The following is a 25,826-nucleotide window of genomic DNA, read 5'->3' on the forward strand; positions in this document are numbered from 1 at the left end:
TGACGCAAGTGTCCGCGTCATTGACGTCAATTAGGATAATTAAAACCACCTGTGAGCGGCAGATTCAAACCTAAAGACGGACTATTAATTAGAGAAGTCTGAGTCAGTTGAAAGGACAAATATGTCTACTGTCATGTCGTCTGACACAGGTAATAACATCTGCTTTATTTCCCTCAGTTGTGATGATTATTTGCATTTTTCTGAGTCTTTCTGAAACGTTTTCCAGACCGAACAGACGATGCCCTCGCCGGCTGGACTGAAGATGGCGTTTCCCCGGGGGTTCAGGTGAGTCTCACTTATCATCTTTCTTTTATGTTTGTTCACACTTTACTAAATTAAGATGATGTCTTGTTCTCCACAACAGCATGAGAGGGTTAATGACAGACTGAGGACTTTATCTGAGAAGTTGTCAGTGTGTGACACTGTCCTGAATGACCTGAAGGACCTGAGGGATATTTTAGTGGTGAGTTTGTTTGTTTTTTAAATGACACATTGGTGACATTTGCATATTTCCTTTTTAAACTAACGTGTGTTTATGTCCCACAGAGAAAATCTCTGCAGGATTTGACCCTACCATCTCAAAAGTGACTAGAAGTGGAAAACAAGTTTGATGTAAATCATAATAAAGTAACATTTTAATTGAGTGTGAGAGAGAAAACAAATACAGTGACAAGGATAAGATTTTATTTGTATTATATTGCTCTCATTTCAGAAAGTTATTCATTTATATGAAACAAGCATAAGCAAACATTTTCACATTCAACATTCTTATTCTTTAAAAAAAAAAAAATACAAATCCTTACCAATTGATCACTCTTTGGGTGCCATGACATTCCTTTGGAAGCATAGAGAGTCCTCTCCCTGTGTATTTAAATATTACTCACTCTGGTAAGAATGTTGCAGATGGTAGAAATTCTGGATCTGTTTACAAAATGAAACCCACATAACACACTTTCTGGCTTTTCCTTTGAACACACAATCTGCTTCCAAACTAATGTCTCCATCCGTGATTCGCCGTCATTAAAAGGATAGTTTTCTCATGAGTGTTGTATGAGGTTCTGACAGTCAGAAATAACTGTACTAATCGCACCTAGAACCAGATTTGGACATTTAAAACATGGCTGCCAGCAAGCATGGGTATTCACTTTGCAAATAAGCTTACTTTATAAATCTTTAAGTCTATATCTTAATGTTCACTGTAGGAAAACAAAGGTTTGCATTGCTTTGAAACCTATTATCTCACCTACACCAAAGTGAAAGAGAAATTCAACAATTTTGGATCACAGCAAAGTGAAGTTTTTAATCCACTGCTGCCTGTATTAATGTTATTTTTCCACTTTGGAGTCTGAAATCCTTGCAGTGACTTAATTTGGCCAAATGAGGCAGCAGTAGAGCAGCAGCTCCTGGGTCCCCGTGAGCTAAACATGAACTTTCTCTATGGACTTTGGTTGGGAAGAGTGGGCAACATGTTTTTGAGATATCGTAGACTTAAAGCAGGCATGTTTTAGGTGGCTAAAATCTATTTTCCTTGACGCAGCACCTCATACAATCACATTGAACTATCACTTTAACGAGGTAATAGTAAGCTGTTAAGTCTGATTGGTAACGACGAACCAACAACTTATTCAAATGTCAAACTCTAAATATGCAAAACGGTGAAATGATCACACAAAACAGTGAGTTCAAATTAAACATGTACTCACACAGTGTAAAAATAACAAGGAAAAGCTGCTTAACATTTGACCCAAAACAAAAACAATTCTTAAAACAGAATCATTCATCTACCATGTACTCCTTCAAATAAGTCCAGTCAGTTTTTAAACCAGATATCCTCAGAGGCAAAAACATTGTGTGGAGAGAGGAGAAAAAAATAAAAAAGCAGTGGTGCAACATTCATGGAACAGTACATGGACATACTACACACAAAGTCCAGACTCACCACTTCATATCGGACATAATAACTGCAGTATAGTGGAGTTTAAGAAGCATGCTTATTGTGTATGCATTGATACGGTTGTTAGACTGGAGCTCTGCATAAAAAGTAATAGCAGAACACGTCACGAGGGAGGAACATGAACATCTTCATGGCGTCAAGAATGCCAAAAGCCACTTAAAGTTGCATAGTTGTTTCATGATAGTATGCATGTATGAGAATGCAGTAATGTTATGGAGGTGGCAGTAATTTACTTTGAGTGCCTTTTACAGGGAAACAAGTCATTTATAACATTTCACAATCCAGTGCAACAGACTTCAGATTTGAACACACTGATCAAATACTGAATATTTGGAATGAGTCCGAGCACAAAATATGACTGGAAAGCAACAGTAGGCATGATTGGTATTGGTGGTCAATAATTCCAGATTATTTCTGCATAATATAAATCAAATGATTTGAAAGAGACTTGTTTAACGCCTCACTAACACATTTGTAGCATAACGTAAGGGCCACTCACAGAGCAGTTCAGACAAAGAGAGAGCAGGTGCTCTGCTTACGGGTACCTGCGGTGGCAAAACTGTGAGACTCCAGTACCACAAACAACATCCTATGTTGCCAAGAAATGGAAAAAGGAAAAAAAAAAAAAGGAAGGAGTCTAAACTTTTGGACAATAAACAGTCATTTGTCACATATGAAACAAATGCTTCTGTCTGCAATCATCTGATGAGGAGTCAGGACCGAGAGCTGCCATCTCAAAATGTGAGTATTTTAAAGCAAAATATATTGACAACTCTTTGCAGTGGATCGTTTGGCTCAAGTGTCAATGTAGATTACTCTCTCGGTTCTCCGGGATTACGCAGATGAAACTGATATCAAATATTTTTCTAATGATCCTGCCTACTGTAGCTTTATTTGAATATCTAAGGTTTTCTCCATACTTTGTGTCCACAGAGCACTGTGCCTGCATTCTGCTCGTATATTCACGCCTGTGGTTCCATTCACACTAAAATGAGGGTGTGCATCCGACCCGTTTTCCATACATGTAAACCTGGATCCCATAAAGCCATTTCAATGTTCTTCTCAATGTACCACACATTTACTTCTCACAGACCAGAGCTGACCTCTGCTGACTTGTGGTTGCAGAAAACATGCAGAAAATCACCTTAAATGCCTTATTGGCACCTGTGAATCATAGGGAAGCAAAGTATAAACACAATTATAAAGTGGGGGGAGAGAAAAAAGAAGCTATAAGCTATCAAACACATCACTTTTGATCCAAGCACCATGGAACTAAAACGTAGAATCACATCAACTATGTGTATAGTTTGTTTGAACAAACGCTGCATATGAAAAACATTACAGCTGGAAAACAACACACAAACTTTAAGTCTTGGTGAAGGTGAGCGCGTCGTCATGACAATGGCAAGTCTGTCAAGGCAACGAGGCTCACAGGACAGTGAAATGTAAGGCCGAGTAGCACTTCACTCTAGTATACAGGCCACAATGCCTTCACTCTGTCATCATCATTGCATTATGTCCCGTGTGAAACAATACTGTTAAATTACACTCTGAGCTGGGGGGCTGCTGTGTTACATATATTTTGTTAGAATATGGTCTGTACAGGAAACAGCTGCTTCTAGAACTACAGTGAAAACCCTCTGCATGGATTTGACTCGGGGAAGGAAGCGAGGATACAGGGGGGGGGGGGGGGGCAATACATTAGCTCCAAACTCTGAGAGTTAGTAATTCAAAAGTCTATACAAAAATACAAATTCTAGAATAATCTACAAGTTACACTAAAATGTACTGTATATACACTGTCGCCAGGACACCATCTTTTCAATGCTACTTTTACAGCAGTTGTATACAAAAACAAAAAAGTGTAGTGGTGCCGCACCTCAGCTAACAAGCTGTCCGATGACTCACTTTACAAGTTAGTGTGCAATAAACAGGCAAGAGTGCAGCAAAACGTAGGGCTACTGCAAGTGTGGGGCATCTGTCGAGGAAAACACGTCTGAGTAACAAATGAAGGGAACAAGGATCCGTTATGACTTGATGCATCCCTGAGAGGGTCGCAGCCCTAAAGAACATGGGATGTTGACAGTAGTTCCTTACTGTTTCTGTGTGGACAAACAAGCAGATCCTAAAGGATAATTGACTTTACTCTGTAGACCACTGTAGGTGCCTCTATTATTGTATTACTTGCCTTCAGAAAAACTCAGTACGTTCTTAACAGGAAAAGCAGTTCAGTAACAAAAACAACTTAAAGTAAAAAATACAAGCGATTGAAAATAAATTAATCATAGATTTTCCTGCTACCTCGAATAGTATGCATTACGACTAAAACTATAGAATCAAGCATTTAAATAAATTAACATGTACAATTTTAAATTAGATTAAGTTATAGGCAACTTACTGATTTGTTTTCACTTTTAAAGAACTGATCTTCCCTCAATTAGTAAAGAACTGTCAAAGAAGTAGAAAATAATCATCACATTTTCTGGACTATGCTTAGTCTTCCTAGAAACAAACAAACAAAAACACTGAGGAAATCACTTCATCTGATTTGACAGCCATACAAGGGGCAATGTGGCCAACCCCTTCCTGCAGGGAGCATTGCTTCATGAATTTCAAAGTAATTCCAATAAACAGTGCATTCTGATCAGTTGCATACCAGCCGTTAGCATTTGTTAGGGTCTGTAGTACAGTACAAGGATATACAGAAACATTTGTTTGCCTGCTCAGGTGCGTGAACGTCAAGCCAGGAAAGTGGAACTCTCAGTTCTCAGTGCGTAGAGAACAGGGTCTGATTATGTTCAACAAAAGGATCTACCGTCTTTTCCCTGCATTAATTAGCATTAACTGCTAAATCTCATTATGCAAACCTCTTTCTAAAAATGCAGCTAATACAATGAATCTCAACAGAGACAATAATTACTTTGTATATATATGTATATATATATGTATGTATGTTGCCTTTCAGAACAGAATGCACTGCAGGTAAAGAGGGGGGAGGGGATTCAGGAGCACTAGCACATTATATAGGTAGAGAGGAGGAGGAGGAAGAGGACACTGAGGACTTGAAATGCGAGGAATTGTTGACTGCAAATAAATGGGCGCAACAGACAAACACATGGTGCAAGACTCAGAAGGCAGCTCTTCTAAGAATTGCCATCAGTGGCCATGTTGAATTCGTCTGTGACCAGCAGCAGAGCCTCGATGTTGGCAGCCGTCTCGGGGCTCTGCAGGGAGAGGAAGTCCGAGACGTCCATACTGGCTAACCCTTCAGATGAGGGAGGGTTGGTCGAGGCCGTGCTGCTCACCATCTTAGAGAAAGTCTGAGCTGAGGATGAGGAAGAGGAGGCTGCATTCAGGTTCACCTCACCCGCCTTGGAAGAAGACTCGGGGAGACAGGAGGGAGACGATGGGGGTGGATGGTGGGGAGGCTCTGGGGGATGAGGTAACGGCGGAGGAGGAGGTTCTGGTGCTTGCTGCTGTGCTGGGGCTGAAATGACGGAAGAGGGAATCTTTGAACTCTTGTCCTTCGCAGAGTCCCTGCAGGCACACTGGCACTGGCAGGATTCCTCCTGTTTGATGATGATGACGGGCAGACTGAGGCCGATCTGCTGGACCGAGTTACCTGCAACAGACCAAAAATATATTTCATGGGAAAAAAGGAGGGAAAGTTGACAGAAATCTCTAAAATCTCTTTTTTTCTTGTGTCCCTGCTGGCAGCCATGTTTTCAGTGAGAACAAGTGCCCGTGTCTCAAGCTGGTTCCTTTTACTGTACAGCGAGAAACCTGAACCATCACTAAAACTTGGCAGCAGCATCTCATTGTATTGTTTCACAGAATAATGCAGCTACATCCATAACATTATACTTCACCACATTACTCTCACCTGTACTTCCTCCCACTGGTATGGCTGTGGTGAAGAAAACCTTTTCCACTTTTGGGGCACCTTGATGTGACTGTAAACAAACATTGAACAGAAAATTAGTATATATTTCTTTTTTTAAAGGCAGGAAAACATTTAAAGCTGCATTTACATCTTATGGATTATCTAATTTATCAATTCACATTAGAGTTAAGCAACAACACAGGCTGCCACTTGTATCTGAAATCTGAATACATCTGTTCAATCTTCAGGGTTTGAGTATAAATATTCAGCCGAGTAGTGAGTCTGATTGTTTAATTATAGACTAACGATTACTTTCATAATCGATTAATCTGTCAATTATTTTCTTGATTAGTCGATTCATTGGTTTGGTCCATAAAATATCAGAAAACCTTAAAACATATTGATCGGTGTTCGTCAAATCTGGAAAAATGCTGATCTTCTCAAATGTCAAACCGATGATTAGATTATCTGAATAGTTGTCGATTCATTTAATCATCGATTAATAATCGATTAAGCGATGAATTGTTTTAGCTCTATTTAATTACCAAGTTTACTAGCAGAGGGGTGAACTGTGAGTGTACCTCAGCCCTTTGCTCATCAGTGATGTTGTGTTTGACAATGAAAGACACAAACAAGCTCAACTGTCCTGAGCAGAGAATCACCACACCAAAGCCTCTGAAATGCAGTTTGTGGAAGTATTTCTGGTTCTACACTGAGGATGACAATGTGAAGAACAAATCTGCAGACTCCAACAGAGTTGATGGATGCATCACACACAGCATCTGTTGCCCAAGGCGGGGGATTTATCTTTATATCTTTAATGATATAGCTATCAAAACGGAACAAACCCTCTAGTTCAAATCAAGTCACACATTTCTTTCTTTTCTCCAAACACTGAGTGGGAGCGTTACTCACCGTTTGTTCTGGGTTCTGCTGGCTGCTGGCAGCACTGCTCAGAATCCACTGGAGGTTCTGGTCAGACATGACTAAGCTGGGCTGCAGGAGGTTCTGGTTGGGTGCTATGGTGATGGTGGCTGGGGTGGGAGCCAGACCAGGACCAGTGTTGGGGACAGGGTTACTGGCCAAAGGCACAGGTTGAGCCACAGCTGCTAGAGCATCTGTTGTAGCGGTACCTGGTGCTGTGGAGGTCAGTGCTGGAGCCACAGGAGGAGGAGCAGAGATGGACGGGGCTGGTGGTGGCGGTGGTGGTACAGGAGTGGTCTGTGTGACGCCCTCTGGCTGCAGGAATGTGGGTTGAAGTGCCATATAGTGCTGGGAGGGGGCTTGGTTTGATGCCTGGACAGAAGTTTGAACAGGCACATCTGGGACCTGCTGAGGCCCAGTGAGTTGGATGAAAGGCTGAGCAGAGCTGACAGTAGCAGTCACAGCTGCACAGGTGGAGGCCTGACAGGAAGAGTTCACACTCGGCTGGGAAGAAGCCTCCAAGCCAGCAGTTGTGTGGGAGCAGGAGGATGAAGAGGTAGGATTGATAGAGAAAGAGATGAGAGACGAACCATCGGACAGTCCATGTTGGACAGAGGTTTCCAGGCTGTAAGGTTCAGCAAGGCTCTCTGAGGAATGAAATCAGAACTCCATCAGAACAAACACCTTAAATACTATTTTAAAAGGGCAGGTGTTGACGTCTTCTTACCATGGTGATGGGCATCATCTTGACTGACACTATTTTCCGGACTCTGGAACATGAGCTCAAAGATTTTCACAGCAGTCACATTGCTGAGGTCTAGATTCTGAGCCTGTTATAACAAGAAACACAATTTAATTCATACATTTAATGACCTTAATAACTATTATAACAGCCAGAAATGCTTTAATCTTCCTGATCAGTTCTTAGTACTTAAAGTTACAGCTAAGGTTGGATGGCCTTTTTTTTTTAATAAAGGGAAAGTTATGTTTTTCTGAAGTTGGATGGTATGAGGTACTGATATAGAGTTAGGGCCAATTGTGCTATGTGCACCCCCTGCACCAGTAACCACCTTAACACATGGATGGTCGCCGTCAGTAAAAGTCTCTCTGCAAGTGGGGGATGCAATGTAAAACAGATGTAAGCCACAACATAAGGCTCATCAAATACAATCTACTACCACTTAAATTCAATGATAACATCAGGGTAATGATGCTTTATGTTGCTGTTAGAAAGCCCTTGAAGATTGCTCTCTGTCATCATAGTATACTTCACCAAAGAAAATCAGCAATTTTAGATGGCAGGTCTAGCACTGCCTGGTTCCTGGTGCAGGGGATGAACCATACAGTCAACGCTGAACATGTGTCAATAACACACTTCAAAACACCAAACCTCTCTGTGGACATCTCCATCTTGATATCCTCTATCCAGTGTCAGAATGACAAAGCAGAGGCAGTTGAAGGTCTCACTTACATTTTGTATGCTCTCTCGTAGCTCTGAGTCTGTAGAGATGAGGCTCAAGTCACTGAGGCACAGCGAGTGATTTGCATCCTGTAATTTAGAGATGAAATGTTCATAATTATACTTGCTTTGGCTGTGAGATTGAAAGCTGGGTCGTGCAAACAACAGAGGGGAGTTTAACAGGAGAATAGTGCAACACAATGCATGTCAATGTGAAAAAGATAGTACTAGTACAGGATAATTAAAAACAAATAATAACTAATCAAAGCCGAGGAGTATCATTTGTTTTTGAATAACACTCTTCATGTTAAGCAAGTGAACTTATAATTACAAGGGGATGACAGTGCCATGTTGCTCTCAGAGTGTAAATGGAGAACAAGAGGACTGTGGCAAAATAGGGAAAGAAAGTGTGTTGCAGTGACAAGTAGCTGTGCTGTGACTCACTTCAGAGAGGGTGACGGTGAAGGGCTGTCCTTTGTCGTGGCCCCGTACGTGACTCTTCAGACTGTACTGGCTGCTGAAAGCCTTCTCACAGCCATCACTTGGACAGTTAAAAGGCTTCTCTCCTGGGAGGAAGAATGCAGAAAGAGAATGAGGCTATATCGACTTGTGCTTTCAAACAAAAATAAGCTGCATCCAAAAGAGTATTTCAGCTCTGTATCCTGAGATGAGTACATCCATAATACAGCTTAAAATGTATATCACAGGGTCTATAAACACAGTAGTAGTGAAGACTAAACAAAACATATGAATTTTTCAACTTAAACATTGTAGTTTGGATGTAGCCTTCACCTTAAAAATATTCACTAAAAATAAGTACAAGTTGTGACTTTATTTCAATACATAACTGGTAACTATTTCTTATTTTGATCTATAACTGGATGTAAAACATTGAAAACAAAGGTCATCTCTCACTAACAGAACTTATCAAATTCAAACACCAAACAAATCAAAAAACAACCAAGAAACAGTAATAATAGTAATGAGCAGCGGTGGCATTAGCAAAAACATCCAAACACCTGAGCAAAATATAGTCTGAGTAGTTTCAAGTGGAATCTTTCAAATAATCCACATGCACACACAATCCAACACACCCATGTCTCCCTTTCGCCTACATTTCTATATGGACTTTGGACAGAAAGAGGAAACTAATACAACATAAATTTTATGTAAATCAAGTTTACATAAATTAAAAAAAACAACAAAAAAAAACACTGATATGTACCTGTGTGAGTCCGTACATGTGTTTTTAGATGATGACTTGCGGCAAAAGCTTTGCCACAGCCGTCGTGGTCACACCTGAAGACAAAAGACAGAGAAACAAAGTAAATCGCAAAGGCCACATGCAAATAACTGACTCACAGTTATATATTAACAATATCTAAAGTGGTAATAGAAACTAATAGTAACTAATATTTAGTGAGCAGCTAAAAACCGTCACCAAAGTAGTGTTGTAGAGGATGGTGCACTGAAAGAATTCATTCAAACAGCATCAGGAGACGCAAGCTACACTCTACCCACGAGAAAAACTATTAAATACACTCATTATCTGAAGAAGAGAGGGGCTAGCAGCCCTAAAACTCATTATTTTCTGCATAGTAGATATGCTACATCTTTTTTGTCGAATTATATTTGTAAAAAAACGAAAATCCCAAATAAGATAATTATAAATCACAAGGCCCTAGGATGACTGGGGTGATGCAGGCTCCCCCTTGTGGTACTGAAAAATAAATCACAAGGAATGAGTGCTGGTGAGACAGCATTTCACTTAAGAAATATTAATGAGTTTCCCATTCACAAGTATCTCAGTGACTTGAGCTTCTGTCTAACCAAAAAGCAGCTCTCATGATGTGTAAAAATATCTAGATAAAATAAATAACTAAATAAAACTGCCTGTGAGCTTCCATTATATCAGAAATATCACTGCTCCTTTATATCTCATAAAAACACAGTGATCCTGTTGGTATAATAGAAATGCTCACAAGAGGTGGCCGATGAGATCCAGTCAGAAAGTGAAGGACGATAATATACATCTTTGTATTTGAAAGGTCTCTTTTTTTGGGCGTACATAATAGAAATGCTCACCGGAATGGTTTCTCCCCAGTGTGTGTGCGAATGTGCTTCCTCAGGTCGCTGAGCGTGGTAAAGTACTTTGTGCATCCCTCAGATTCACAGTTGAATGTCTTGCCTGTGTGAAGTCTCTGGTGTGCTTTCAGTCTGCAAACAAAGTCAAAATTGTTTCCATTGAAACGTGAGAATCGCAAAGAGAAAGCACAACGGCTGCTGCTGCATTTCAAGGCTGATAAAAACAGAGAATATGGGGAGATTGAAAAGACAAGGAGGAAAAAGTCATATTATTACAGACAATCCACCCAATACTTTGCTGCCCTGAATAACAACCTCTGACAAGTTGATGCCAGTGGCACAGCTCCACCCAGCCCCACACGTGTTGTCATAGCAACTGGACCAACACGACCCAGAGGGTACTGATGGGTACTGGTTGAGATCACAGCGATCAATTGTGAATGTGTTTTAGTCACTACAGTTCTGATGGAGCTAGCAGTAACTTTGGTACATGTACTACTGTACATTAGACACACTAAGCTAAACAACAATGTAAAAACAGAAAACTTTACTTAACGTGACTAGTGTGGGCTTTATTGGTTGTGTCCATGTATAAAAGGGGTGTTTTTGTTTTCGGAAGCAGCTGGTAGTTAAAGATTGATAGATTTATATTCTGTTGCACAACACATTTAAATATATTGAGCTAAAGAATATAGAAAAAATATAGAAATGGGCAGAAAAAAGGTGCTGCTTTTCCTCTCATGTCATGCACCTGTGGACTTTTTCTTGTCCCATGGGAACTAGATGCTGTATCAACTGTTTGATTTTGTACATGATGTACTACCTCTCATAACAACAAGTATATAAAAGGTATATTAAGGTTATATAATTGCAAACAGTCACTGTGGTCAGAAAAACCTGCCCCCACACAGAACGTTATAAAACAGCTGAATGTAAAAGGAAATGATAGATATGCGTTGACGCACACGTTCTATACCTGAACTTACCGTGACCTTACAGCACCATAACAGTACAATTCAACAACACAACACAGCAAAGCAGCATGCAGGCGCACCTGTATAGTGTGTTGAAGGCTTTCTCGCAGCCTTGCACGTCACATTCAAACGGCTTCTCCTTGGTGTGAACTCGGACATGAATCTTGAGGCTGTAAGATGTGAGGAAGGCCTTTCCACAGCCCTGTTGATTACACACGAATGTGTACTCGCCCCGGTGAGTCTTCTGGTGTGTGCGAAGGTTTCCTGCTGTACTGTATGTCCTTTTGCAGCCCTCAAACGTGCACTGGTAGCGTTTCACCTGACAGAGCAAGGGCAGGTCATTAATTAAATATGAAATCAAATTGAAGGCGGTAAATGGTCCGTATTTTTATGCCACTTAAAACGCGTTATGCTACAGTTTTGCCAATCACCCTTTCACACACACAGACAGTGTATGTAGTGTATTCGTAGAGCTTTTTATTCAAACATCCATTTCACACCCATTCACACACTGCCACAGGAACATTGAGGGAGCATTTTTGCCCCAGGACACATCAGCAAGTAGAAGAGAGGAACTAGGGATCCACCTCCCAACCCTTCTGTTAGAAGACAAACTGCTATTCATACACTTCTGGTCCAATCTTCATCTGAGTAATTTGCGGTACAAATTAAAGTTCAGATAAAGAGTGGCTGTATGAGGTACTGGCAGAACATCAGCAATCAGTCCTGTGCCCCAATCTGCAGTAGTCTACCATCTCCTGTGTCCTAAAAACATTGATTTTCTGTATAGAATTTGGGGCAGGACCATGTGCAGTTGTTTCAATTTGGAAAGGGAGAGGGGACGTCTGTGTCTCAAGCTGGTCCTTGAAACAGGGGTTATTTACTGTGTCTGTATGTCATACAGCCACACTTCAAAAAGCCTGAATTATTACTAGAAGGCTATGTTCACATTACCAGCCACACGGTTTAATTCTACGTCAACATAGATCAGCTTTGACAGTTCACATTCAGAACTAATAGCAGCTTCCATCTGACTTTCATGTGAGCACGACTGTCCTCTGAAAAGGTATACTGCAACTATCGATGACAACAAAATACTCAGAGCATGCACAGAAACAAAAGCCACGTAGATTCCACCATTCTTATTCATGTCACATGAACACATATGGAAGTGACAGGAGTTTGTTTTGAAAAAATAAGCGGCAATCAGATTTCCGTGTCTACACAGCCCTGAAACAAAATCACAACTGAGTCAAAAGAAAAGTATTTGATATGAGTCACTTAAGTGTGGTAATGTGAATGTACTTGAAGTGTCTTGCCCAGGGACACAGGCGCATGTACCCTAAAAGAGGACATAGACAAACTCTACCTACTGACCCACAGCCACTCAGGGCTGCCCTTTTTGCAGCCCCATAAGAACATTACTCATAAACTGTTCTTTAACTTCTCTTTGGGAACAGCCAGGGAGAAAGTCCTCTTTTAATTCAGCTCAGCAATAACCAGCCACGTCATACAATGAATTGACCGCGTGAGTCAGTGTGACCTTTCGGGAACGACTTCAATGACTCAGGCATCAGCACATGAGGCGGGTGAGCACAAAGGACAGCGATGATGCCTAACCCCCTGCGCAATACATCCCATCCAACTGTGTTTCACAACACCAATCTCCATTGCAGTGTGGCAGTCTCCTGCTCTCTACTCACACAAAAGCCCTGGGGCAATGGGAATAAAAAGCAGTCCATTCTGTTCTTGGAAAAAATGCTACCCTTTACTGAGCACACAGCAGGGGGAGAAAGCTTGTGGTCGGCCACCAAGACAAGACAATGTCCTTTGTCAGCTGACGCCGAGTCCACTGATGCCCTATTTCTCAACAACAAATGTGATTATAATTTCCAAATGTGACTGCATAAGAGATGACTCACAAGATAAACGACTGCAGTATTGGCCAAACTTGTGGCATTTTTTACCAACACCAAGAGAACAAATCATTTTCTTGAAATGTAAATGAATGATACCATGATTGTGAGCTCTAATGCATCTACATATGTTATCATCCACAGACAAAATCTTTCACAAGATTAAACATTCCTTGTGTGTGTTTGAAATTGTGGCTTTGGCTACATCCATACTACTAAATTGTGCCTCTAATACGCCTTCATCTACAATTACCCTGTCATTTTAGAGCCCCTAAAATATACATTTAAAATGCTGCAGGCTCCGTTTTTGTTTGAAAACTCTGAAGCTGCATTTTAGTCTGGGACTGAGACCTTCAGAAACAATAATGCAACTTCTTTTTTTTGTTTTTTTAATGAAAACATAGTAGTATGGATGTAGCTTTTGCCTACAGAGTAAAGTAATGGATGCATCAGTGAAAATCCAACAATATCCACACCTCCCAGCAGCCTCAACACTCCATTCAACATTCTCCGACACATTCAGTAACAATTACTCTAAAAGAAGAACAAAATTAATTGTGTGTACAGTTAACATGACATACAGCTGATACAACAGCCGAGCAGTAATCTCAGTTCTTTACACCATTTACTTTTAATTTTACAGGATGTGGGAGATAACATTTGTTAAACAAACACAAATGCAAAGCCTCTGTGGGAAACAACTATTTGTAACTTGTGGCTCGGTGTGTATTCATCATCACCCACACTTAGATGACTGTTCTCAACCACCACTTTGATCACTGTAAGACAGCTCTCAGTGCTTTGGTCTGCTCCACGCATGGTGAAAAGACAATACCATTCCATTACAAATTAAAAGGATATGATTTTAACAAAAAATGGTCACAGCTTTTCTCCCATTTTTCTGAGACAGGACTGCTTGATTGATTTTCTTTTGTAGTACACATAGAATCAAATGCACCAAATACAGCATGGTCACATTCAAGGCAGCATCATATTACTGCTGCAATTTATGAACATGTGTAAACATCTGATGCATATACAACTATTTTTTTTCAGCAAAATCCAAATGTATGATGCATTTATTTTTTAGATAATTTTTATTAGGCGAGTAGATTACTTTTCGTCTCATTGCAAATTTTTTCACTGCCAGTGGCAATTGTCTTAACAAAGTCATAATACCTAAGTAAAACAAACACAACAAAACAAGCAACTTGATCAGTAATCCAAATAATCTAAAGCAAAAAACAGTTTATAGCAAACATGGGGCTTAGCGTTTAGTGCCACCCTCATACATTGCCTGATTTCTGATGCTTTACAGACCAACAGGCACATTCACTACATTAATTCAAGGAACATCTGTCTATCTGAGTGTTCAACCGTCCATCTCGTCACATTAATGTCCAAGGGTTCAGTTGACAGGCTTCAAACTTGGCAGGTGACTTACTAAGGGCACCAGTGTATGTGCAGTGCTGACTTTATCGTTGTTTGGGTAAGAAATGCCACAGATCTATCACTGAACAACTAAAAGACATCCGTGCCTATAGAGAGAGAGTCGATAAACGACGGCCGAGTCTGTTCCTTCAACTTAATTTCAATAAAAAGGGGAAGTGAAACATCACTATGAAGTGCCTAACTCATATGACTCACCTATGTTGTGGCAAAGTCACATTTTATCAGCTTACCTCTCTCATCTTGGTCTCTGGGCACTCGGAGTGCAGGGTGAGCGTGGCCCCCTCAATGTTACGTGGCATGGGGGTAGAGCCTGGATTAATTGTGAACTGGATCTGGTCTGCAGAAATAGTGTGGTGCACATAACCCTGTGACATGCCATCAGAGTCAGTAATAAAGGCCAGCGAGCCATCCTCTTCATCTCCATCTCCCTCCCCCTCAGTCAAGAAGGTGACTCCGTCGTCATCCCCTCCACAGTGATGCTCCTCTTCACCCTCCTCATCCAGCCGGATGGGGTCCCGCTCGATGAGCACCGTAGTTCGGTCGTACACTCGACCGGAAGACGATGAGGGCTCGGCTATCAGGTCACTATCTTTGACAAATTGGAGCTTGTCTTCTTCCTCATCATCCCGCTCCAGAGGATCTACCTCCACTTCAAAGTACATGGACGCCTCCTTACGAGGGCCATTCTCACTCATGGTCCCTGGTGCCTCTCCTTCCTTTGCAAGGAGAACTGCACACTCACAACTGTTTACGTTACAGCCTGGAAAATAAGCATAAAAAAAACTTTGTTTATTGCTTTCCAAAAAATACAAAGTGATATTGTTATCAATGAGGCAATGTCAGGCATGAGTCAACTATAAGTGCATTAGATCAGCGGTAAATGGTAGAAAGATGGTACATAGTATACCCACGTAGTACTTTTCTTTGATAAAAGAGGCAAGACTGTCAATTTTACCAGTTATTAGATAGTAGTTTATTATGAATTTATATATCTTCACACACATCCAGAGAAAATGTTTAAAACATAACGTGTAGGAATGCAACGATTTGCTGATTTGTATCTATGCAAGAAAGCACAGGCATGATGCATCTGCGGAGCAGCTGTGAATGGATGTCATTTTGGAAAGAAATCAAGATTCATAGATTGTTACATGTTTGCCCTGATAAAATGCATTATATTTGGTTATAAGAATTATTGTGTATTTAATTAGAAACGCGGTCATCTCAATAATTTGGTTGAGCACAACAAACAGAGTGGAGGCTACGAGTTATACCCACCCGTGTACTGCAAATCAAGGGTTTGACCAAACTACCATGGACACAGCCACTACGAATAACTTTATAACTCATATGATATAAAGCAGCAACACTGTGTGATCGTATCGTTTTCCATGTTATAAATTTCTCTCCACGGCCAAGGTATGTTTCTGTAATGACTATTTTTATTTAACAGCATGTGATTGCTAATACTTTTTACATTTTTTGATTATTTGTAAGCAGCTATGAAAGACCTCTTTGGAAAACATTTGTTTGTTAATTTTTCGACAATCAAACGTCATCACTACACTGAGGTCAGATTGTGTGTAATCACAGTAGAGCTGCAAGTCAGAAAATACTGATCGGTGTTTCCCAAACCTCATAATGATGTTCTCAACTGTCTTGTTTTGTCCTCCAACCAAAATGATTCAGTTTTACTGATTGCTTTGTTGCTTGTGGCAAAGAAACCAGCTGACAACTCAGAGGGATTGTATCATTAAAAATAAATACGTATCGTATCAGCACAGCTCTACAAAGCACGTCACAAAATAAAACAGTCTTTAAGAAGACTTCAAATTGTCACTCAAAATATACGTAGAAACGTTCACTTACAAAAACGCAATGCAGCCTCTTTTACACACATCAGCCCTGTTTAGAGGAAACGGACACATCGAGATCTCGAAGTTTCTGAATTCAGTGTCAGAACTGTCACGAGAGTTAAGTGGCTCGACTCAGTTAAGAAACAACACGTTCAATTATTTCAAACCGATTAAAACTTACAGTTACTGGACATGCTACCGGACACTTGATGTAACACCTTAAATATGCTATGAAAGATGCCACAACAACGACATACAACTTTACAATGCTCGGGCACAGCTGGCTAACACTGAAACAACTGCTAAGTGTTTTGACAGGGCAGAGCGATAAACATTCACATTCTGACCGTTTTTAGCGATTTTTGAACATCATTGTTAGCTGTCTTATAACGACCTGCTGGCTAACCACTGATGTAAGACTATTTCACAGAATTCATATTCAGTCATATTGTTACAAGCCCAAAGGATATGTCGCTAGCTATCTACTAGCCTAAGATACCAAACGTGCATATGTGAAGTATTCACAATAGCACGTCTGTCAGCGTTTTCTTCTTCAAACGTCACATGTTTTGACTACAGAGCAAACATAACAGTCACGTATTTGTCTTTAGCAGGAGCCAGAGCTAGGTTGGCTAACCGAGCAGCTGGCTAAACCAGCTAGCACCACTTTAGCTCATGTTAGCTTGGGTAGAGAGCTAACTTGCTAGTAACGTTAGCCAGTTTACTATCGAAAGCTGATGTGAGACACTTTTCTCTACGAGAAGAAAGGCAAGCTCCACGTTATCACGGAATAAACCGGCAAACCACATTTAAATGACAGCGAAATAACACTCACCTGTGATGATATACAAGTCTTCTTGTTCATGTGTTTTGGATGTTTAACACACTCTTCCAATCCCCTCCCTGTTACACAACGTCACGGACTCCCATCAGATCGTGATGTATTATGGGAAATTTAATATAAACTGGGCTGAATTAAACCGTGAAATCATTATAATTTTCTACTTATAACAATGCGACAGTTCGTGTGAGGGACGTATTTAAGTGGTTAGAGTATGGTCTTCCTGACAAAGATTGAGAAAACATACTCATTTCATGTTAATGCATTACAGGCAGGCAAGTCGAAGCATTTAAAAAAGAAAATCCTACATAAAAAGTGCAAGAGAACGCCACACGTGAACACAGGTCAGCTCGGGACAGACCCGTGCTTAAAAAAATAATAAAATCAATCAGAGAGACATATTCTTCATATGAACTTGACAACTGAATTTTACGTTAATGTAATTTTGATAGGGTTTACGACTTCTGAGTTGGCAGGAATGCAGCATGAGAATAATACAATTTGAATTCACCAGTGACACACACCCTCTTTCTTGTTTTTATGTATATATACATAAAGGCAAAATGCATTTGAGATCTAAAACGTCATGATACAAATTCTTTTTTTCTTTTTCTTTTTAAATAAAATATAGATACATTAGACATTATTAGGTCTACAGCTGAAAGTAACACGATAATCTCTGTCCATTGCGAACTTTGCTTTACACAAAAACTAACATCAGATCAGAACTATCACATACAATAATTATACTTATCTATACAAAGAGCCATCCAAGAATATAACAATTCATTAGTTCATTTCAAATACTGAACAGTAGAGTTTTTAGTGTTCAGCTTCAGCCTGAAGAATGAGATAGAGAAATCTTCCATCTATGAGGAGGTCTGGGCCAGGAAGTGCTGAAAGAACTCCTGAGTCTTCCTCTTTTCAGCAAAATCCTGCTTCTTCTGCGACTTCAAGAGCAAGGAGGCGAAAATGGTGGCTACACAGAAAGAAAATAAATTCACATTAGGCCCATATTGCACAGTATAACAGAGTTCATGTATGTGCAATCAAAAATAGCAGTTTCAAGTTAGTTCCTGTATTCAAAAGGTTGGATGAACATACATTCTCTTATACAGAAACAAACAGTTTTCAATCACACACTTTCTTAATTTATTTAACATCCTGACTAAAGCACAAAAAACATTCACAAATTAACAACATGCTCCATTCACTTACTCAAGATATTGACATCTAATCGATTGCTAGCAGAGTTCTTCAATAGTTCTCGCAGAAAGGCAGCTAAGTAATTGAACACATTTTGATGGCACCGAGGTAGCATGGAAATAATCTGAAAGACATAATAAATTGACATTACTTCAAAACTGGCAAGAGATTGACATTTATAACTTAAAAAATCGTGGAAGATGTTAATTGTTATTAAATGCGAGCCATCTCTCACTCACTTTCTCACACTGACTGGCGTTGTAGCAGCTTTCTAGGCACTGCTGGTAAAAGGAGTAAGGAACCACAGGCTCTGGGAGGGCATCAAGGAAGAGAAGCAACGCCTCTGCCACAGAGTGGTTACTGCCCGCTGATGGTTAGTACAGTTAAGGACATGATACTAGAGAGGCCTTGGTGTGTGCTAAAATGTTGTGTGCATAAAACAAAAACAGTTTCAGATGGACAAATTAATCAGACAGGGGCACCCATTTTTGGCACTGACAATATTCTTTAGTGTACTGTATCTGAAGGTAAATAACGTGCTGAAATACAACTTAAATTTGACACTAATTTAGTCTCTCTTAAAGCAGATATTAGTTGTTCAGCAAAAGGCTCGCCCAAAAAATGCTGTCTATGATATCTCAATCATAATGGTTGCTGCTTTATCACACTGTCAGGCAGGCTGTTCTGACTGGAAAAGGAAGTTTGTAAACTGCTCATTCCCTCACACCAAAACCCATAGAGAAAATCAGCATTTTTAGCTACTTGTGCCTCATTTGGCAAGTTTGTGTCATTTAGGTAAATACAAACAAAGTATTTCTGTAACAGAATTCATGGAATCATACATTTTAAGTTACTTGTGGGCTTAGCAGTGGATCATGTGTGCCATGATGTAAAATCACAGATTTCTCAATGGACTTTGCTCAGTTTACAAAATGAAACAAACTTCAGCAAATGTACTGCTACACTGTTCAAAAATTGAGAGTGGTGATGACTCACTGTCTACTGCCTACTTCTACGAGTCCACAAGTGTGTGATGTAAGAACAACAAATATCTTTGAGGTAGAGAAAACATCATTTTGTAGGATACGAAGAAAATCTGGTATGCCAGTGTCAAGACAATCTCTTATTTCTGCAAATTCACTCCTGAGTCCAGGTTGCTGGAAAATGTCTTCCTGCAAATAAAAGACAGCACACAGTTAGATAACAAACAGTCTTTCAAAAATCACATTGATCAATTACAGACATTTTTTTTATTTTTTCCAAATTGAGATTTAAAGCACAATCCCATGTTTGAACAGCTTAAAACAGATTTATAAATCAAAATTAAGTCCCTTCATTAAATCAATGTGCAATAGTTACTTTGCTGGGAGTCACATCAGTGTCTTTTTAGTCCTGAGAACAATCTTTAAAGCCTTGAAACATTTAACTTTGCCGAATTCCTGTGGCTAACAGCAATTGTAATGTATTTGAAAAACACAAAGACCAGAGTTTGAGATCACTTTAATTAAACCTACCCAGCAAAACATTAACTAAGTAGGAGTGCAGTTCTTTGACAACACCAGCACAAAAGGTTTTCAGATCATCTGACCTGTCTGATTGCGCTACGGAACAAGTGATCCACCATCATCCACAGCTCTTTAGGAATGTCTAGAGGCTTTTCGATGTTTGCTGCATTCTCATCCAGAGACATGTCCGCCTGATGTAAAGAACAAAGAGAGCAAAGGATTAAAAAAGGAAAAAAGAAAAAAGGATTTGTCAAAATGATCAAGAAGATGATCGAGGCAGTATTTGACTGCAACATTTCAAAGCTTCAAAATGCCCGAAAGACAACTTTGCACGGAGAAGAGTTATTTCAAGACATTTACTAACCAGCTGACGAAGTGTCTCTTGTGGCATGTCCTGGATGGGCTCCCTCATCTGGCACAACGAGTTGATGGAGGTGCCGTAGCAGCTGGGCAGGTAGTTTCCTGCCACAGGGATGAAGTAATCCTTGCCGCGCTCCAAGTGGAGCACCAGGATGTCCTCTATCTCTTGTTTGCCAGAGTTAAGATCAGGCGCCGTCGAGCGGTTTACAAAGACCTCAAGCTCAATGTCCACAGAACCACCTAGACGTTGCGAGAGATGCACAAATGGAGTGGTTTGTATTTATAGAGAACATTTCCTGTCTTGATCACTTAAAGGGATCTAACCCCTGACCTTCTGGTTGGAAGATGACCCACTCTACCTACTGATCCACAGCTGTAGAGCCATGGCTGTTTTTTGTTTTTTTGTCAAATAGTTGAGATTCATTCAAGTGTGGTTTTATGAGGTTAATGCACTGACTGCTCTGTGCAAGCCCCTGCCCACAGATGCTTATGTTCACTGAAAACATAACTGCTAGATGGATTTTAGTAATATCAAGACCTGCTTAGCTCTACGATATCTTAAGACAGCCTTTAGACAGCATTTTGTGACGAGAAACTGAAGCTGGTGAACTGCTAACTCTCTTGCACCAAAGTCCATAGAGAAAAATCTATGTTTTTAGCTCAGAGGGACAAAGGAACTGCTGGTCTACTGCTGCTTTATTTGGAAAGATTGTCACTTTGGTTATCGATTATCAAAATAGTTGCTGATTAATATAGTAATCGATTAATAATCGATTCATTGTTTCAGCTCTACTGGCAACCATGGTTTTCGTGAGAGTGGTTGCCCATGTCTCCAGATGATAATGTGTCATACCTCATACAACCACAGGTTGCTACACTTGCTCTTGATCTGCAATAAAAGCTTGCCTTATAGGATAAAATAATGAATACTACACAGATATTTTTGTGACGATGCTTTGTTGAAATAAAATGTAGCTACGGGATGAAATAGGTGCTACTCACCCTCAGCGATAAAGCCTTTCGCGGGGTTGGCCGTGAGCCAGGGCTTGCAGTATGTGGACTCATTCGGCTTCTGAATAAATTCAAACTGACACGGGACCTGCCCATCATTCAGGAGGCTAAATGTCTCTGCCTGGTGCTGCATGAACTTCACATCCTTGAAGTGAAACTGAAAGAAATGAGAAGGATTAGTGAGTGGCATATAATTGTAACCTTTAATTATGTGCATTAGGCCCAAAGCCCAAGCTCAATAAACAGCTTCATTAGGTTTGCCTTACTGAATTCATCAAAGGGACATAAAAAAGGTATTGCAGATCTAATTACAGTGTAATAGCACTGAAAGTAATAGGAAATTTTACCTCTCGCTTAGACAGGGTTACAGATGGAATGCACTCATTTTCCATTTTGTCAATATTGCGCACAATCTCTTCAAATGTCTTCTTATAGGCCTCACTATTTACTCTCTTGATCTGTAGGAACATACAGAAGGAATTTACTGACCAAAATAAACCCCCCAAAATATATATATATATATATATATATATATATATATATATATATATATATATATATATATATATATATATATATATATATATACATATGTACTGTATATATATATATATATATATATATATATATATATATATACATACATATGTATATATATATATATATATATATATATATACACATATGTATATACATATATATATATATATATATCTCAGTTAAAATACTGACTCATTTACCCCAATGACGAGCAGAGAGCTGACTGGTTTATGGTCACTGGTCTTGAGAGCCATGTGACTCTGGTAATGTTGTTGCTTGATGTTCTTCCCTCGCCACAGGATGCGGTCACACCAAGCAGGCACACGGCATTTTTCACTAAATGCAGAAGTAAAAAGAGATATGTTTGTGACAGTATGTTTGTGACATATTTGTGATAGTTTCAGCTTTGACACTACACAGTGTTGTGACACACAGTGATGACTGTGCTGTGACCCCTCCGTGCACCTGAAACAGCTATGTACCTTTTCTGACTGGAAAATTAAGTTTGTGTCCCTCTGTACACCAATCAATTCCTGGGCCAAAGTCCATTGAGAATATCAGCGACTTACTGCCTCCACCAGTAAGATCAAATGTATTATTTTGTGATTTCTGTGTTTGAAATCCTTCAAATCAGATTTACGCAGTGAAACAAAATGACCAAAAATAGTAGCAGTAGACCAGCAGCTCCTTTGTCCACACAAGATAAAAAGGCTGATATTCTCAATGAACCACGGTGTGGGACAGTGAGTGATTTACAAACTTCACCTTAAAGTCAGAAGAATCCGTCTAAAGGCGGAATAAAGCAGCAAATGTGTGCTTAAATTCTTGCATTAAGGGGCTAAAATCTGTCTTTCTTGCTGGCAGCCATGTTTACTCTTCAAGCTATGCCAGCGCAGAGTATGTGCCAGTCCCCATTCAACTACACGTATCATTTTATGCATTAAAAGCAAACATTACATCTGTTCCACAGTGTACATGTACATGACCATAAGCTACAGGGGAACACATAAGGCAGAAACACAACACTAGCTGTGAGTCATATTTAATGATGACATTTTTAGTTAACATTCTTAATGTGTTTAGCTACTTTTTCTTTCAGATTAGTACACGGCTTCTATAAACTAAGTGGTCTTGTATGAGATTACCTTGTATCCCACTTGTCAGTGCCGGTGTCGTATTTGTAGGTGGGCTGGAAATCAATGTCGCCCTCCACAAAACCAACAAACACAGCCTCCTCATCGATCTGCCTCTTGAGCTGAAGACAAAATGCAGCCCCAAGCGTCAGCACTCATAAACACCAACGGTGAATCCAGGCTATTTAAATAGTGAAAAGAGCCCAAGAACATTCCCCGACACTACCTGATCATAATTGTGCAACGTTTCAAAGTCCTTCTTGCCTATTAGCTCCTTCACATTGGAAACTTCAAGGTCAGTGATTCTGTAGTTGAGGTCTCCAATCCATAAAACCACACTGACGAAACAGAGCAGAAAACAAGAAAAGTGAGAATTTGAAATATACAGAATATATGAACATTACCCACTTCTCCTAAATATGAAATACATTGAATTAATAAGGGCTTCTTTTTTTTTTTTACATGCAATGATAATTTATTTATAAATGACTAACTTTGAAAGCCTTTTCTGCCTGGAAAGTGAAGCTTATGTTGCTCTGTAAACCAGTCCATAGAGAAAACTGGTGATTTTACATCAAGGGACAGAGTTGTTGATCCACTGCTGCCTCCGTCAGTATGTTCAAGTGCGTTTTTTTGCTTTCAGTGTTTGAAATCCTTCATTTGGATTTAGTGAAGTGAAACAAACTTACCAAATGAGGCAGCAGTAGACCAGCAGCTCCCTGTCGCTGTGCTAAAAATACTGATTTTGTCTGTGGACTTCAGTGTGAGAGAGTGAGCAGTTTACACATTTCAGTTCTCTGGCTGTACAAGATTGTCTAACGGCCAGATTAAGTAAGGAACATATTCTTAAGATATCGTAAACTTTAGCAGGCATCGATTTTCTATGATGGGCCTTTTTTTAGGCATCCCTCAATTTTAAACTGTACAACCACAAAAACAGTGAACATTTTTGGTTTGTGGACAAAACAAGACCTTTGAGGAAGTCCTCACTTTGAGGCTTGCAAAACACTAATAGATGTTTTTCACCATTTTCTGACATTATCTGGACCAAACAACAAGCAAAGTAATCAAGTAACAATGAAATGTAATTCTTTACTACATTAAAGGTTCCTACTTGTGCTTCATGATTGTACGTGGGGGCAGGGTAGGATCGAGCTGCCGAAACTGCAGACGACTGCAAATATCCTTGTAGTCTTGATTGCGTCTCTCGTATTCCTCGATGTGGGCAGCGAGGTGAGAGTTGACCACGCAGATGCTGGAGTTGTGGAAGAGGAAACGGATTGACACGGCTCCTTTGTTTCCCTTTGAATCGGTGAGAGATTAAAAGAAAGCAAATAAATCAACTTCGATGAATTCAAGTTAAATAACTAAGTACTGACAAAAAGAAAAGAAAAAAGCTCATTTAGGTCACAAGCAGTTGTAAATGCTCTCTTGGCTGACAGTAATACAGTTTTATGTTAAAGGGGACATATTATACCCTATTTCCCCCATTAAAATAGTTCCCTGGTGTCCTAATGAACATGTCAGTGACATGCCTTGGTCAAAATACCATAAGGATGAAGCATCATAGCAGTTCAATAACCCTGCTAAGCCCGCCCCTTTCAGAACGCTCGGTTTTCGTGCATGGTCCCTTTACATGCAAATGAGACACAGGCAAACACACACCCACTTCTTCCAGGGGGTCTCTGATTTGTCCTCGTTACAGCGCTTTACAGCTCTATTTGTCTCCCCCTCCCTCCACGCGTTCTCTGACAATATCAACATGGCAGTGTGCGCAGAAAACAGCCAGAGTGCCGTCACAGGAAGAGACGTTCTACATAAGGATCGAGCCGAACAGTGCCGAACTGTTAATCAGTTAAAAACACTTAGGAACAGCACCACTGATCGCCAGCGGCGCGCGGCGAGCTGCATAAGCTGGCGCTGTATGTTACTGTATCAGACCGGTGACTATGCTCCGGAGACCTCGCCACCGCGGCACCGCTGATCGCCACCGTGGCACCGCTGATCGCCAGCGGCGAGCCGCCTAAACGGCCGCTGTATGCGTTTAGGCAGCTCGCCGCTCGCCGCTGGCGATCAGCGGTGCCACGGTGGCGATCAGCGGTGCCGCGGTGGCGAGGTCTCCGGAGCATAGTCACCGGTCTGCACCGGAGCTGGCGATCAGTCGCATACAGCGGCCGTTTAGGGGGCTCGCCGCTGGTGATCAGCGGTGGCGATCAGCTGATTTTCACAGAGAGTGCAGCACCTCTGCACAGAGAGTGCAGCACCGCTGATCGCCAGTGGCAAGCGGCATAAACTGCCACTCGCCGCTGTATATGTGATTGTATCAGACTGAGTCTGTGCTCCGGTCATGGAGGACGTACTGAACAAATATTTTTAATTAGGACGTGTCAGAATGGTTAGTTATGAGCTCTATGTGACCTTTTCTTAACAACGTGTGTGTGTTTGTACGTCGGTGAAATACGTCCCCTGACTAAATACGGCGACCGCTGTCTAGTGCGAACACACGAACACACGTTTGCTGACTTTATCCGGCACATTAGCTTCATATATCAAATCCTCTGTGGAAGTTTGTGTAAAACACTGTGCTCCACTGTGCAGCCACGAACAGCACACTTGTCCCTCCGCGTTGACATAATACCGCTCTTCCTCCCTCGCCTGCACTCTCGCAGGGACAAGGTGGAGCTAAGGTGGAGCTCTCGAAGTAAACTTACTGGTGGGGCGGTAACA

General features: G+C 40.5%; 2 protein-coding genes across 5 annotated transcripts in view; both read right to left on the reverse strand.

Moving 5' to 3' along the window:
* Nucleotides 1-662: 662 nt before the first annotated feature.
* Nucleotides 663-17,771, reverse strand: mtf1 (metal-regulatory transcription factor 1). Of its 2 annotated transcripts, none has more exons than XM_058647162.1 (11): nt 17,339-17,771; nt 14,878-15,407; nt 11,360-11,598; nt 10,306-10,437; nt 9,446-9,519; nt 8,665-8,786; nt 8,233-8,310; nt 7,489-7,591; nt 6,753-7,408; nt 5,838-5,907; nt 663-5,576 (listed from the first exon to the last, which is right to left on the reverse strand). In XM_058647162.1, the coding sequence occupies exons 2-11, from the start codon at nt 15,340-15,342 to the stop codon at nt 5,098-5,100; spliced, it is 2,418 nt and encodes an 805-aa protein (XP_058503145.1). In that variant the 5' UTR covers nt 15,343-15,407; nt 17,339-17,771; the 3' UTR covers nt 663-5,097. The 2 variants fall into 2 exon arrangements, with proteins under 2 accessions (XP_058503145.1, XP_058503144.1); XM_058647161.1 differs by lacking the exon at nt 17,339-17,771 and adding an exon at nt 16,517-17,310.
* An 87-nt stretch (nt 17,772-17,858) lies between these two features.
* Nucleotides 17,859-25,826, reverse strand: part of inpp5b (inositol polyphosphate-5-phosphatase B) — a 30,211-nt gene continuing 22,243 nt past the window's right edge. For all 3 annotated transcript variants that reach the window (XM_058647158.1, XM_058647159.1, XM_058647160.1), the window contains 12 exons: nt 24,214-24,401; nt 23,326-23,437; nt 23,112-23,221; nt 22,167-22,302; nt 21,774-21,884; nt 21,418-21,583; nt 20,420-20,655; nt 20,139-20,246; nt 19,638-19,722; nt 18,790-18,917; nt 18,563-18,674; nt 17,859-18,323 (listed from right to left, as the gene is read on the reverse strand). In XM_058647158.1, coding sequence (XP_058503141.1) covers nt 18,214-18,323; nt 18,563-18,674; nt 18,790-18,917; nt 19,638-19,722; nt 20,139-20,246; nt 20,420-20,655; nt 21,418-21,583; nt 21,774-21,884; nt 22,167-22,302; nt 23,112-23,221; nt 23,326-23,437; nt 24,214-24,401 — 1,602 coding nt within the window. In that variant the 3' untranslated portion in view covers nt 17,859-18,213. The remainder of the gene's footprint in view (nt 18,324-18,562; nt 18,675-18,789; nt 18,918-19,637; nt 19,723-20,138; nt 20,247-20,419; nt 20,656-21,417; nt 21,584-21,773; nt 21,885-22,166; nt 22,303-23,111; nt 23,222-23,325; nt 23,438-24,213; nt 24,402-25,826) is intronic.

This window comes from Solea solea, chromosome 13 (assembly GCF_958295425.1).
Source record: "Solea solea chromosome 13, fSolSol10.1, whole genome shotgun sequence".
In the NCBI taxonomy this organism is placed as follows: Eukaryota; Metazoa; Chordata; class Actinopteri; order Pleuronectiformes; family Soleidae; genus Solea; species Solea solea.